We start from the raw sequence: 16,560 nt of genomic DNA, 5'->3' as shown, positions 1-16,560 counted from the left end.
ACCACCAGCAGGGTTCACATCGTAGCACTAGAGAACATACATGTTCTGAGCTAACCACACTGGGTCGAATTAGACACTCTAGGTTCGTTTCAGGTCTCCCGGGAAGCTAATTGTTGAAGCACCCGGTTAACAAAAATAGTAATTTAGTCGGCACACTAACGTGCAAATTACAACAAGGCTCGAACGATCGCAAGATCAACCACGAGCAGTAACAATTAATGTATAGCTATTTGGGGCTAAAAACAATAAATTGTATACCACTACATGCGGAAAACTCTCCTCTATCTTTTAAGATGGATTACTAGAACTTTCTAATGTTTTTATTTTTCATGCAATACCTTATTTTTGTCGAAAATTCTGGGTTTTTACACAAGCTCGTTTTTTTTCGAAAACGAGAAGGTGGAGCAATTCGATTTTCAGATACTTGATCAGGGGGTGAAACTCTACAAGAATTTCATAGCGGCTGTAAGAAATCAAAAATCGTGCCCGACGGTAATATTTTAATTATTTGTAGTGATGATTCAAAAGTTGTAACAACTCGACCTTGAATTTTCTAAATTGTCGCAAGAGTGTAAGATAGTCGAGGCACAGGCCACGAAATGTGTAGTATGGGGGTGGTGGTAGGGGTTTTCTTAGCCAAGTTGCTCTGTCGTCATCGCAAGGTCCAACGCGACCGAGGTATGGACCACTAAAGACGCAGTAACGTTCTACGCAGGATGAGATATTTTGCCTGAGCATGAAAGCCCGCACGAAATGTGTAAAAGTCGACATTGTCATTTTCGAACGAATCACCGAAAGGTTTATCGATGTCTAAAAACAAAATTCATTAGGTATTAAACATAGAGCAGATGCTGGAGGTCCTCCGAAAGGATTGTTATATTTTATTAAACAAGTTCATACGCAGTGCTAAGGTGCCCTGTGTATTTAGTTATCATTTATATTAATAAATATTTATTTTTCAGAAAGCAGAAAAAGAGCAGAAAGCACCGTGAACCGTATAAGGTGGACAAGGAGTACCAATTTAAATAATTCCGTGAAAAAACGGAACAAAAAACATTATGCTGTGAAATCCTACAGGAACAGGGCAAAAGGATACATGCACACACCGGATCAGGTGCACCGTTTCAGGTATGGAGAGATACAGATATTCAATAATTTCTCATCCAGATATTAAGATATTTTAATCTATTACCGCGATTGTTAATTTCAGGCAAGTTGCAGATGGATATGGCACTTTAAACAGCGGTACAGCATCCGTGCAGTAACGGCGTCGGGGTAGAAAGCTAGTGCCGACGCGGCTGCAGCAGTGGCGTTCGCGGTAGCATTCCAACAGAGGATCCGGAAAGAGTCTTCCCTGGGAATACATTTATAACATAGATGAATCCGCAATTTTCTGGAAATGAATTCCCAGGAAAACACTTGTCGGGTTCTCCGAAAAAACTGTACGGTAAACAGGTCAGGAAAGATAGATTAACAATTGGGCTTTGTGCTAATGCCATTGGCATGCACAAATTAAAGCCTTTAATAAATTTAGTAATCCCAGAGCCCTGATATACCACCGGCAGAAGATGCCGGTGGTATTTATGGCCCAAACAAACGTGTGGGTGGACCGCGCTATGTTTTGCAGGTGGTAAGAGATATTCAAGGACGAGGTACGACAACGTCAGTTCCAGCAGGGTGTTGTCGAAAAGGTGATCCTGCTACTGAATAACTGCACAGCACACGGGATCGACAGACAATCTAAAATGGACCCTCAGTTTGAGATTGTCTGTCTCCCGCCCAATACCACCTCTCTAATCCAACCCATAGAACAAGGAATTTTTGCCAAAATTAAAAATACCTACCGACACAAATTCTTGCAGAATTTAGCGCAGACTGGAGGTTTAGTGGAGGTTTCTTCAAAACCTTCAACATAAAAAACTGCATTGACATTTTGCAGGAATGTTGGGAATCAGTTGATTTCAGGAACATTCAGAATTTCTGGAATCAGTTAAAAAGAGGTGTGACATTAGAAGCAAAGATCGATCGAATGTGCGCGGTTGACAAACCAGTAGCAGATCGATACGATGCCCTGCTGGAAGACGACAATGACGACAATGACGACGATGACGATGATACAGACACCATCAGATTGAAAAAAGAAATAGAAGACCTGGTGCTTTTCACGAAGCTCAGGCCTCCGTCGGATGGACCGTACCAGGTGCCCGCATTGGATGAGCGTGCGAAAAATATAATGAGGTACTTGATGGAAGAGGACCCAGCAAAGGCACAGGAGGTATTAAGCTGCCTGGAGTCATTCCTATAACTTTCTTTAGGACCATCGCCATCACTACTGATAGCAAAGATCAAAGTATTGATTTTTATAAACATATCAAACACAAATGAAGGAATAGCCATCGAATAATTTATCTTTTGTATATTACAGATTCCAGCATGGGTTTCAAAAATCCAATCCCACCTTCCGGAGTATATTTTCAGTATCGATGAGACCCGGGCATCGCCTTCTTCTAAATAAAAAGGCGGCAAACGAGGCTCTGGCAAAATGATAACGGCCCTTTTCAGAGCCTCAAATTCATACAAGCAGAATAGTTCGTCCTTATTCACTCCAGAATTGATAATGTCAATGCAATAATAAACTACCATTCTCTATTTTACCCAGAGCTACAAACAACATTTCATTATTGTTCCTCCACGAAGGAACAAACACGTGGAGTTTTTTGATGACACGGACGTGACCACGGTTGGGGTTTAGACAAGGACCACTTCTACAACCATTTGGCTTCCAGATTGTCTGGACGTCGTCCCCAATAGCCGGACATATCATAAAGCAGACGTTTTTTAGCTCGTCGTAAATGAGCTAGCAGCAACTAGCATCTGATGTTATTTCCGTTTTCCTTGACAACCATAAGGTCCCATAAACCCGGAATTTCCGTAGAGTCAGCCGACGTCGAGCGCGCGACAGAGCCCGCTACCTGAGTTGACCTGACGGAATTTCCGGGGCATGAACAAGGGTCGCAGAAACTCCACGACCAAGCGACTAGCGTTCCTACCCCCCCCCCCCCCACGACAAGTTCAGACAAGGAACCACCAACATAAATAGATGAGCTAAAACAGTCGAAACACACATTGCAATTCTTCGCGTACATACGAGCAGTCAGTCATTCATTTTTTTACGTACAGGCGTTACATGTTTTCTCGGTCGAGCAGAACACAAGTCTCCTCATTCTTACGTTCACGAACAGTCAAACCGACCACACGTCTCATCCCTTTTTTCATATCACGGAACAGTACGCGCAACCACTACTCGAACATTTGAATCCGATTGCCCAAGATTAATTTGGAGGGCAATCAATCGGCGACATAGGAGCATACTCGTCCATCAGTACAATCCGGGCCTTGCAACCCCGGAAGGGTTCAAATCAACGCCCGCGCGTTTCCTTACGTCCGCCGAGTCAATCCAATTATATTCCTAGTTTCGATCATAGCTTCGATAAGTACGAAATTATCTGCTGCTTACGAAACTCTTTCTCGTAGAGTATAATATTGACTGTTGGCCGGGATGGCTGAATTTAAAAAATTCTATAGATTCTTAAACTAAAAACCATTAGTAACGAATCTAACTTACGGTTTTTAGAAAATTTCAGTAATTGTAATAAACTTAATAAATAATTCTTAACTTTAAATCTATAAAACTCTGAGTTTGAGAATTTTTTTGTAGATAATTACTATTAGGTCTAGTAATAATTAGGGTTTTCGGCACATCACTGATCGCCGCATTCAGTGGGCCCGTGCATTTCCCGCGCTGTACGTACACGGCGGCCTGCATTTCGTCGATTGCGCCCCGAACACCTGGTGGTACCAGCAGTGGTCCCTGTTCTTGGGGGACGCGCTCCGACGCCGCTCTTTGGATTTCGAGCGACTACGGTAATTAGGCCGGTTGGATCTCTTCGGCGGACGCGACCGGTCTCGTTCCGCCATCCGCGCCTCTATTTGATCCAATCGGTAGAGCACCTGGTCCAGCGGATCCTTCCGCGCCGTCGAGACGCTGGCCACTTGGTTGCTGGCTGTTCCTTCGTGGATCCGGTCCGCTATGTCCGCCAGCACGTCGAGTGGCAGACCAATTTGCGCATTGATGATGGCTTTCGCCATCGCCGGCAGCCTGTTGGCCCACAGTGTCTTGAGGCAGGTCTCCGTCATTGTTTCCCCGGCCAGACTCTGCATGTGCCGTAGGAACTGGGACGGTGTACGGTCGCCGATTTCCTCCTGCCCGAAAAGTCTTAAAATTTTCTTGCTTTCCGAGGCGGACATGCGTCGTATGAGCGCCCGTTTGAGCGTCTCATATTTGTCGGTTTCCGGGGACGCCGTGAAGATGTCCCATACCTCCACTGCGTATTTGGCATCGAGTTGGGCCATCACATGGCAAAATTTGGTGCTATCTGCCGTGATGCCGCTTATCGTGAACTGCGCCTCAATTTGGTTGAACCAGATCTCTGGTCGGTCCGGCCAGAACGGCGGTATGCGTATACCTACGCGGCAAACCTCCGGCGTCGCGGCACTCTCGCGGTTCACTTCGGTATTCATTTTATTATTTCTATGTGTTGGAATTTTAGCCTCGAACAAAAATTAATTTATAGTTTACTTGGTAAGGTATCTTCAGTTAAGATATCGGTTTACATTTCGCCGGCTCCGTCAGCGGGCAGCGACGGTGACGTAATCTATATATATTAGATGTCGCGATACATCATCGCCGGTACCTTTTGATGTACTTCGTGCCCTGACCGTCACGTATACAATGTAAGACGCGACAAATAAAATGTCTCTGATTGGTGGACACGACGAACCCAAAAAGAGTATAAAAGAAGCGTTTCTTCTTACCGGACTCTCAGTAGAATTTGATCGCTCGATCGGTTTCGCTCATATACCTTCTCTCAATTAAGAGAATAAAATAAAGTCCTTTTAAGCAAAGTATTAGAATCATATTCATTTCCATTCCATAATCCCAACAGGTTATGGGCCCAGGCAACGTTTTTTTTTAATTAACTTTGTTAAGTGTAAAAGGACTGTGCAAAGAGAACAATGGAAAGTGCGGGTATAAAACGAAACATTAAAGTGTTCGATGGTGAACGTTATAGTGTCTGGAAATTCCGTGTACGTGCTGTGCTGACAGAATTAAACATTATACACGTAATCGACGATGAATCACCACAGAATAAAACGGAGAAGTGGGATAAAGCAGACCGAACTGTTAAAGGCATAGTTACAGAGTATCTGGCAGACTCGTTACTATGTTTCGTGAAACCAGAAATCAATGCGAGAGAAATCTTCAAGAATTTGGACAATTTGTACGAGCGAAAAAGTCTCGCCACTCAACTGGCTCTGCGGAAGAAATTACTGAGCTTGAAATTGCAAAGTGATACCTAATTGATGAGACACTTCACGACCTTTGACGACCTAATCACTGAACTGAAAGCAGCTGAAGACAACTTAAGTATTGCATTCGTAAAAAAACCAGACTATTGGATCATGAGGTGAAATTGTTAAATGAGAATGCCGATACGAGTGTAAAGATTCTCCAGGCAATTAAACAAAAAAATAATGAAAGGAGAACATTACAAACAGTGCAGTATGTGCAGCAAAATACAAATGCTGCAAATACAGATGGATTTGCATTCATGGCAGGACATGTGGAATGCAGTAAAGATGGAAGAGAATGGATTCAATTTTTATTGGATTCAGGAGCGTCCGACCATATTATCAATAGGAAGGACTTGGCAACACGTTTCGAGGAGCTGAAGACACCTACTAGGATATCGGTGGCAAAATCTGGAGAGTACATCACGGCAACAAAAAGGGGCGCACTGAACGTAATCAGTGACACAGGAGTCGCAGGAGAATTGAAGGACGTCCTATATTCGCCGGAAGTACCATATAATTTGCTCTCTGTATCGAAGATGCAAAGTATGGGTAATACGATTGTATTTGATAAACAAGGTGTACAGATTTTTAAATCCGGTAAGGTGATCATCAGGGGTAAGTCCTCGAACAATCTTGTTACGATAGATTTTAAAATAATGCATGAACAAGTGAACTCAGTCCAAATGTACAGTATTATCAAAGGTGATTTTAAACTATGGCATGAGCGTTTAGGACATATTGGAAAAAGTAAATTCCTAGAGTTAAGAAATAAAGGAATGATTAGCGATGTAGAATTGGTAAATAAAATAATACCAAATAATAACTTATGCGAAGCTTGCATTAATGGGAAACAAGCACGATTGCCATTTAAAAAGGAAAAAGATAAAAATCATATAAAAAGACCTTTGTTAATAGTATATTCGGACGTGTGCGGTCCAATCACTCCTTCCACAATAAATAACAAAAATTATTTTGCAACATTCATAGGTGAGTACACTCATTATTGTGTTACATATTTAATGGAACACAGATCAGAACTTTTTAATGTTTTTAAAGATTATGTTGCAAAATGTAAATCTCATTTTAATCTGAGGCTAGTTAATTTGTACTGTGATAACGGTAGAGAATATCTATCGAATGAGATGAAAAACTACTGTATAGATAAGGGTATAAGTTATCACTTGACTGTTCCACGAACCCCACAATTAAATGGTGTAGCAGAAAGAATGAACAGGACGATCACAGAAAAGGCCCGAGCAATGATAGCCGGTGCAAGTTTAGATAAGAGATTTTGGGGTGACGCCGTTCTTACTGCTACATATTTAATAAATAAATCTCCAACGAGGGGATTGAAACAAAATAAAACACCGTTTGAATTATGGTATAGTAAAAAAAAAAAACCACAAATAGAGTATTTAAGAATATTTGGTTCTACAGTATATGTGCATGATAAAACTAGTAAATCCAAATTTAACGAAAAGTCATGGAAAGAAATACTAGTAGGCTATGAAACAAACGGGTATAGAGTGTGGGACGTGAAAAAAAAAAGGAAAAGTATTTCGTTGCAATATTTGACGAAGTTAATTTTCTAAAGTCAAGGTCGGTAGTGAATATTAAAGAGATTAGTTGTGAAAAATCTCAAAATAAAACTGAAATTTCTGACGTAATGTCAAATTCAATAAAGGACTTGATGAAATCTGATAATGGGAAATCAGATAGTTCAAGTTCGGAAAATAAAATTGAAATTTCTGACGTAATGTCAAATTCAATAAAGGACTTGAAGAAATCTGATAATGGGAAATCAGATAGTTCAAGTTCGGAAAATAAAATTGAAATTTCTGACGTAATGTCAAATTCAATAAAGGAATTAAAGAAATCTGATAATGGGAAATCAGATGGTTCAAGTTCGGAAAATATCGAAAGTAAAACTGATGTTTCTGACGTAAAGTCAAAATCAGTGGGTGAATCTAGTAAGTCTGTTGAAGGGAAAGCAGATAAACTAGAGAGTATAAATCCGAACAGAATCAATGAAAAATTCCATAATGGTAATATGGAAATAACAGTAGATAGATCTTCTTCTCATAACAATACAAATACAGATAGTAAAAATAGCAATAAAAGAAGGAACCAAGAAGGAGTGATAGGATTAAAAGGAAACCGCACATTTCATATGATGAGGAGGACATGCCGATTGATTATATGATGTGTGCACAATCGGTAGTTTGTGAAATTCCTGCATCATATCAGGAAATAAATAACAGAAATGATAGGGAACAATGGGAACAAGCTATTAGAGAAGAAATTAATCCTCTTATGCTAAATAAAACTTGGACATTAGTATCAAGGCCTAGCAATAGAAATATAGTAGATTGTAAATGGGTATTTACGATAAAAGATGATGAATTTGGAAATCCATTAAGATATAAAGCTCGGTTGGTTGCAAAAGGGTTTAGCCAAAAGTATTTAGTAGATTATAATGAAACCTTTGCTCCGGTTGCAAGGATTTCAAGTTTCAGATTTATAATTGCTTATGCTAATCAATATAATCTATTAATCCATCATATGGATGTAAAAACCGCGTTTTTGAACGGTATATTAAAAGAGAAAATTTATATGAGAGTACCTGAGGGAATTGAAAGCAAACAGAATCAAGTTTGTAAATTAAATAAAGCTTTATATGGATTGAAACAAGCAGCAAGATGTTGGTTTGAAGAATTCGAAAAGGCTCTTAAAGAAATAGATTTTCAGAATTCCCCAGTTGATCACTGTATTTATGTTTTAGATAAAAAAGATATTTCTAAAAATATCTATGTAGTTTTATATGTCGATGATTTGGTAATTACGACAGCAAATATCGTAACAATGAATAACTTCAAAGATTACTTAATGAACAGGTTTTCAATGCTGGACCTTGGTCAAATTAACCCATTAACGCCCAAAATGAAACTGCAGTATATTTTTCTATTGTTTTTCTATTTATTAGTCCATAAGGGATAAACTATGCTATATAAGAAGATAAAATGAAAAAAATATATTTACATATCAAGTTTTAGGGGTGTACTCAGCCGTGTACAATGGGCGCTTTAGGAGTGAAATTGTTTGAAACAAGGTCGTTCAACACATAGCGTTTTCAAACATATTTCGCAACGCCAGCGAATTCTTTGGTGACAGATAACACATCGCAATGGGTTTTCCATCCGTTCAGGATTATGACCATTATTGTTCCGACCCCCTAGTGCCGCTGAGGATGACGGACGGCTCTTAGTTTTCGTTGGACGTAAATAAGTCCGTGCAATAATTCGTCTGAAAGATAACTGGTCCATGTAAGTTATCTCTTGTTTAGTTTTACTGAGCAAAACATGTAGTCGCCAAGCATTTGATATCGCCATATCTAACAAATAGGTAAATATAACCCACCACCACTTTTTTCCTTTTATTGAAATCCGATAAAGGCTGATAGACTGATCCATTTGGTCAACTCCACCCATTCCTTTATTATAGTTGACAAACATTTTAGGTATATTTCACTATTTTTGATAAAAACCAACAAAATAATCTTACCTTGTATGTCGTGTCTGGACTCCGTATTTTATTAAACAATAAGTGAAATTTGTTTTCGCGACACCGCCTATTTTTATTTATTATATGGTAACTAGTGTCATCTAGATTTGTAATTTCTAACTACTTTCAACACTTACCACAGATAAAATACATAATTTATCGATTAAGTAGTTGTACCTGTGCAGGTACAGAGGGCGGTAATGGGTTAAATTGGTTCTTGGTATTAGAATTGAAAAGACTAGAGAAAAATATAACTCTAGACCAAAGTACTTATATTAGAAAAGTATTAAAGAAATTTAATATGGATAATTGTAAACCCATAAATACTCCACTTGAAAGTAAGCTTAGTTATGAAGCCCTGAATTCAGACGAACAATATGAGGCACCTTGTCGAAATGTTATTGGTTGTTTGATGTATAATATGATCTGTACACGACCTGATCTATGTGTAGCTGTGAGCATTTTGAGCAGATACACAAATAAAAGGAATAAGGAATTATGGATATGTCTTAAAAGAGTTTTAAGATATTTGAAAGGTACGACAGACATCAAGCTAACGTACACAAGAGGTACATATGATAACATCTTGACAGGGTATGCTGATTCAGATTGGGGTGGAGACGATATGTGCGATAGAAAAAGCACAACAGGATATATATTTAAATTGTTTGAAAAATGTACAATTAGTTGGAATACGAAAAAACAACCATCAGTCGCGGCTTCTTCAACTGAGGCTGAATACATGGCTTTGTTTGAAGCAGTTAAAGAAGCATTATGGTTAAAATCTTTAGCAATCAGTATCAAAGTAAATATGTCAGAATCCATAGTAATCTATGAAGACAATAATGGTTGTATTAGTATTGCAAACAATCCAACTGGTCACAAAAGATCAAAACATATCGATATTAAATATCACTTCACCAGAGAGCAGGTAGAGAATAAAGTGATAATATTAAAATATATTCCAACAGGTCACCAATTGGCAGATATGCTGACCAAGCCACTTCCAGGACAGAAGTTCATCCAAATGAGAGTTGGAATGGGCGTACAATAATATAATTTTTTTTTGTGTTCAATTATTATAAGAAGTAAATGGTCTGGTCAGGTTTTTCTGGGTTTCCCTTGACCCTCAGCAACAAATGTTGGACCATATTGTATTTCCCCAGAAGAGAGAAGGTATATCATATCTAGTTAATAAATATAAGAATATTAGACATACATATTTTTTTTGTTACATATAAATCAAGTATTTCTTTCTTGTTTAATTTTTGAGGGGGCGTGTTGGAATTTTAGCCTCGAACAAAAATTAATTTATAGTTTACTTAGTAAGATATCTTCAGTTAAGATATCGGTTTACATTTCGCCGGCTCCGTCAGCGGGCAGCGACGGTGACGTAATCTATATATATTAGATGCCGCGATACATCATCGCCGGTACCTTTTGATGTACTTCGTGCCCTGACCGTCACGTATACAATGTAAGACGCGACAAATAAAACGTCTCTGATTGGTGGACACGACGAACCCAAAAAGAGTATAAAAGAAGCGTTTCTTCTTACCGGACTCTCAGTAGAATTTGATCGCTCGATCGGTTTCGCTCATATACCTTCTCTCAATTAAGAGAATAAAATAAAGTCCTTTTAAGCAAAGTATTAGAATCATATTCATTTCCATTCCATAATCCCAACACTATGTAACTGTCTGTGTCTAGTCGCACTGCACTTATTACCGCACAGCACTAATGATCGCGTCGGGGTCACCAGTTTCGGGTAGGGTAGTTCGAAATCAATAGTACGCTCGTGTGCGGTGGTAGAAACTTCTTTATTTTCGCGGACTATGTCTTCGGACTATCCTACCCGAAACTGGTGACCCCGACGACGAACGCAACGACGACGACGACGACGCAACCTTCCGATCAACCTATATCATTGTAAATATTGTACATAGTAGCTTTAAGGCTCAGATGTAGGTTGATTCAGTTGGGATCAGGATCAGGTAATGTTTGCATTACCTCGAGCATTAAAACGCGGTCAAGTCGAGCAGAGCCACGAAGGCATCCTTACGACCGCGTCGATGCCCACGAGGTATAGCAAACATCTAGCATGGAGAGGACCACCATCTTAGATATCGTTATCCACTGGCGGGGGGGGGGGGGTATGTGGCGGCTACCTCCAGACCCGCCAGTAGAGGGCTCCTCTTCCCGCTAGTAGCCGATCCGCCTCCATCCCTATATATACGGAGACTTCGTCCTACCCCCACGTCTAAGACAAGGGCCCCGGACGAAACATCTCCCCACTCCTTTCCTTTCCGCAAACACTAGAACCGCCGCCAAAGAGGGATTAAGATGCTACCTGAGCGTTGGGCACAAGTAGTTGAAAACAACGGCGACTACATCGTTGATTAAATTGTTTTGTTTAAATAAATTAGTTTTAAAAATGTATTGGAAAAAGACATTAATTATTACTAGACCTGACGCATTAAATATGTAGTCTTTCTAAAAGGATATGGATGCAAGATTCAGCTTCGTTTTTCACATTTTTAATAGTAAAAATTGTATAAAATTTCGAAATTATTCGTTGTTTCCTTCTCGTACAGTAGAATATTGATTGCTGATCGTCACAGTTTAAAAGTACTGCGATGGCTGAATTAACAAAATTTTGTTGATTCATAAAGTAGGAACCATTAGCTAAAATGTAGCTTACGGGTTTTCGAAAATTTTAATAATTGTAGAAATGATCGTCGTTTCAAGACGTTCGCAAATACACTGGACTATGTGGTCGAGGATCCTATAGGGCTCTATATATTATATCGCTCCACGTGTTTCAGATGAAGCACCAGACATATAGATGCGCGAAGAGAGTGAGAACGCAAACATGATAAAGCGAAACGGCCTACGTTTCTCATCCGTGTGGACACTCACATATAGAACCCGCTGGTTTCATTCCGTCTCTCTCGATCATCTTCCGTTCTCCTTCTAAAGCAACTGCGTGAACCTGGATGCGCAGTAAAATGGTGGGGATAAAAATGCTTACTATGCTGAAGCAGAATTGCTCACTAAGGTGAGGCATGACTGTACTTGGGAAATGCCGGATTTCGTACTACTTCTTCCAGCAGCCACTTTGAATATTCAACCTGTTTTGAAGCGTCAGTACTCAACAGGCGTGTGCGGGTACCCGATGTTACGGGATCGGGACGGGACGAAGAAATTCGAGCGGGATAGGGCGGGATCCCGATATATTTTATTGTTCGAGATCTCGAGATCCCGAGTATTTCGAGATTCCCGAAAGCTTCGAGACTGCGCCCGATTCTCGGGCGGTCTCGGACGGTTTCAGTCTCTACGCATGAATAGGATATGAAGGAGTCATTCGTCGGTACACCGAATGTTGCAGAATGAATCGATGCATCCTTATAAATTTACATAACTAAAAATCACGGGGGTGATTTTAATTGTGACGGTTTATCTCTCGTAAGCTTGCAGTGCCACCCGCTTCCACAGTCTTTGTTTGCAAGGTCCGCACGGAACGCGGAAGCCCGTTTTCGCTTTCGCTACAGTCCACAATTCCTTTGTCATAAAAATTACGGGACAGTTTTTTCACATAATACACAGTTAGTGTTTCTATCTGCAGAAATTCCTCCCGCAATTTCCGAACTGTTTCACTAGCATTTCGATACCACAAAATTCGATACTGCTCCTGCGACGAGTACGTAAAGATCTTCACTCAAAGAAAACCATTACGAATTTAATAGGATGCCACTTGGCTTTAAACACGCTCCAGTCACGTTCAAAAGGACGATGGATTTAATATTGTGACATGGAAGAACATGGTCAGAAATTATACAAATTTCATGCAAAACACCGGTTTAACCCTTCCGCCGAATAAGTGCTGGTTTCTCCGTAAGGAAATTACATATTTAGGCCATATGCTGTTGTCAAACCTGATCCGATGAAAGTCGATACGGTCAAACGATTCCCTCCACCTAAAACTAAGAAACAAATCAAGCAATTTTTGAGCCTCGTAGGGTATTATAAGCGCTTCATTCAAAATGTGGCAAAAATTGCCAAACCTCTTATCCAATTATTAAAGAACGATGTTCACATCGTATAGGATAGTAAAGCATAAATGGCTTTCGAAACCCATCGCGATATTATTTGCTCAAAACTACTGCTTCAATTCCCAAACTTTCCACAACCGTAGGCACTGTACTGAGCCAAGTATCTGTAGGAAAAGACCTTCCCATCGCGTAGGTATCCAGAACCCTATCATAAAAAAATAACTATTATCAGTTCTATTTGGAACAGACCAATTCAGACTGGTAACCGACCATCGCCCTTTGGTTTGGTTACATAATGTTAAAAATCCTATATAAAAAATTATAAGGTAACAAATTAAGTTTAACAAATACGAATACAACATTGTATACAAACCTGGTAAAATGAACTATGAAAGATCCTTGTCTGAAGAACTCCAAACAGAACACTGTGTAGCTCTCGCTAGCACCGGGGAGATGCTGTTCACGAATTTTCAAACAAATCCAGGACCACGTAAAAGTTTAGAATTCTATGAAGAACAAAAATGAGGTCGAAGACAGTTTGAATAAAGTTTTTGATGATAAAAACAATGACAGTGTAGCGTCCACGCATAAGAGAGAGTTTTCTTTCGTGCAAATGGCCAACGCCAACAATTATACGCAAAAAAACATTGATGACCTTGAAAACTTCGAAAAAAATTACCTTAGAAAAATTTTGTATTGTAATACGATGGTTTTTTCAAACCATTGAAATAGCATAAACAATTTTTTTTGTATCCCCGCAATTAGAGGAGATATTTAGATGGCCTTATTTAGGTGGACCACCCTGTATATACAATAAGGAGCATAACTAAACCAATAACTACAAGTTTTGTATAAATCATTATTTATTGCTAAGAAGGTAGGAGAACATCAAAAAATAAACATTATAGTCATTTTTACAATAGCCAGAAGTAATACAAGAAATTTGTTCAATAATTAATGTCTCCTCGTTCAGCAATGACAATAAAAATAGATTGACTAGGTTTTGCACCGGTCCATAAAAAGAATCTTTTGCGTGAATGTTCTAGCAGTGTATTTGTATCTAGCACTTTCGTATGTTTACAAAATGTGTTCCATCGCGAAGGAACAAACACGTGGAGTTTTTGCGACCAGGTTTATGACACGGACGTGACCACGGTTGGGCTTTAGTCAAGGACCACTTTCACAACCATTTGGAGTCCAGATTGTCTGGACGTCGTCCCCAATAGCCGGACATATCATAAAATCATAAAGCAGACGTTTTTTAGCTCGTCGTAAATGAGCTAGCAGCAACTAGCATCTGATGTTATTTCCGTTTTCCTTGACAGCCATAAGGTCCCATAAACCCGGAATTTCCGAAGGGTCAGCCGACGTCGAGCGCGCGACGGGGCCCGCTACCTGAGTTGACCTGACGGAATTTCCGGGGCATGAACAAGGGTCGCAGAGACTCCACGATCAAGCGACTAGCGTTCCTACCCCCTCCAGGACAAGTTCCGACAAGGAACCATCCATATAAATAATTGAGCTGAACAGTCAAAACTCGCATTGCAATTCTTCCCGTACACGCGAGCAGTCATTCACTTCATTAAGCACAAGTCTCTCTTCATATCACGGAACAGTACGCGCAACCACTACTCGAACATTGAATTCGATTGCCCAAGATTAGTTTGGCGGGCAGTCAATCGGCGACACAGGAGCATACGCGTCCACAGTACAATCCGGGCCTTACAACCCCGGAAGGGTTCATTTCAACGCCCGCGCGTTTCCTTTCGTCTGCCGAGTCAATCCATGGTCCTTCGAGCCGGATTCAGCGATCTGTGTAGTGACAACAGTGCGCGTACTTACAACCAATAACGGTAAAACACGTGCCTCATCAACACGTAGCCCAACCGAGAAACAACTACTCCGAGTCGCATCCAAGGCCAAGAACAACACGCAATCTTGAGACATCACGCAGGAGCCGGAATCCAGTTAAGGTAGGCTTGTTACTGAACTGCCAATCTGGTTCCTTTCATACAATCATCACCCGTTCCTATTAATTCTCATCCGCGACTTCGAATACAATGGCAAACGAAACCGAGAATCAACCGATCGTTCGGGAATTAAAACTGAAGCGTCGCATATTCAAATCACAACTGACCAACCTTTCAAAATTCATTAGTGAATTTCGCTATTCCGACGTCGAATGCGCCAAACTTCGACATCGCGTCGAACGAATGCGAATCCAATTCGAACTATTTAACGACGTTCAAAACCAACTTTATGAACACGAGAATCCTGACGAAAACGACGCCGAACGAGAATTGGTAACGGAAAATTATGATACCGCCATAGCCAATGCAGACGTATTATTAGACAAGCTCACGAAAGCCGATACGGAGCTCAGATCCACTACTCGAGTCACCACCGATTCTCCCACACCTACCATGTCCGGGACAACGTTCGGAATCCACCTACCTAAGATAGATCTGCCCAAATTCGACGGTAGTCTTGAAAGGTGAACTACATTTAAGGACGCGTTCAAAAACATAATTCATGCGCATCCAGGTCTCACGGACATCCAAAAATTAAGTTATTTGCGACTATCTCTAACCGGAAAGGCAGCATCCGCGATCGAGTCACTTACGATCAGTGAAGACAATTACAAGGCCGCGTGGCACCAATTGGTCGAAGATTACGACAATACGCGCGCTCTCGTACTCAGGCACACGTCACTATTGATAGACACGCCCGCGATGCCAGACGATTCTGCCGATTCAATCCGCGATCTTGTGAATCACATGTAGTCACATATCCGGTCATTACAAGCTCTCGGACGGTCGTGGGAAAACATTGCGAACGATCTCATCACTAATGTCGCAATTTCGAAAATGAATCCCGAGACTCGTAAATCTTGGGGAACCACACTCACCGACACTCGCATGCCGGATGTCGACACGGTATTTAAACATCTCCGAAACGCGTCATATCGCTGCAAAACGTCCGAATCAATCGCGACAATCGCAGTAAACCCCAATACAGCACGGGCAGCTGTCAAATCGAACGCCAACCGCTGGACCAACAAGACGCGACGAAGCCCTCCAACCTCGCCACGGCCATTTCGACGACGGACCTTTGTAACCACCACGTCGGAAACATGCAAAATCTGCAATTCAGGAACTCATGCAGCATTCTTCTGTCAAAAATTCCTAAACATGACCGTTGCCGAGCGAGAGTCAGTCGTAAACAAAATTAAACTATGCAAAAACTGCTTGAACCCAGGTCATCCACCGGAAGAATGCAACGCTAGCCGGTGTCGTGTCTGCAACGGAAAACACAATACCAAACTGCACCGCGACGCGGCATCAAGGATCACTGACCGCGAAAACTTAGAATGACTAAAGCCAACGACGATAGACAGGCAACCGTTACGATACAAAACTTTCATTTCCGATGGACAGACGAACGAACTCTTGCCCACAGCAACAGTACATGTAATAGATCACGATCAACAACCAATCCCGTGCCGAACGCTAATTGACACCTGCTCAAACAC

The 16,560-nt window shown here is 40.8% G+C and overlaps 1 protein-coding gene across 1 annotated transcript; it reads right to left on the bottom strand.

Moving 5' to 3' along the window:
* Positions 1-3,777: 3,777 nt before the first annotated feature.
* LOC117225230 (uncharacterized) lies at positions 3,778-4,581 on the bottom strand. Its single transcript, XM_033478602.2, has one exon. It carries the CDS (start codon positions 4,579-4,581, stop codon positions 3,778-3,780), a length of 804 nt encoding a protein of 267 aa, XP_033334493.2.
* Between the last annotated feature and the right edge of the window lie 11,979 nt (positions 4,582-16,560).

This window comes from Megalopta genalis, chromosome 7 (assembly GCF_051020955.1).
Source record: "Megalopta genalis isolate 19385.01 chromosome 7, iyMegGena1_principal, whole genome shotgun sequence".
Taxonomy (NCBI): Eukaryota; Metazoa; Arthropoda; class Insecta; order Hymenoptera; family Halictidae; genus Megalopta; species Megalopta genalis.
Note: the sequence above shows the minus strand (reverse complement) of the source record. Positions and strands in the feature narration are given on the sequence as shown.

Bases quoted from the DNA above. Each gene is read 5' to 3' on its own strand.
- LOC117225230 (XM_033478602.2), bottom strand. From the start codon at position 4,581: ATGAATACCGAAGTGAACCGCGAGAGTGCCGCGACGCCGGAGGTTTGC.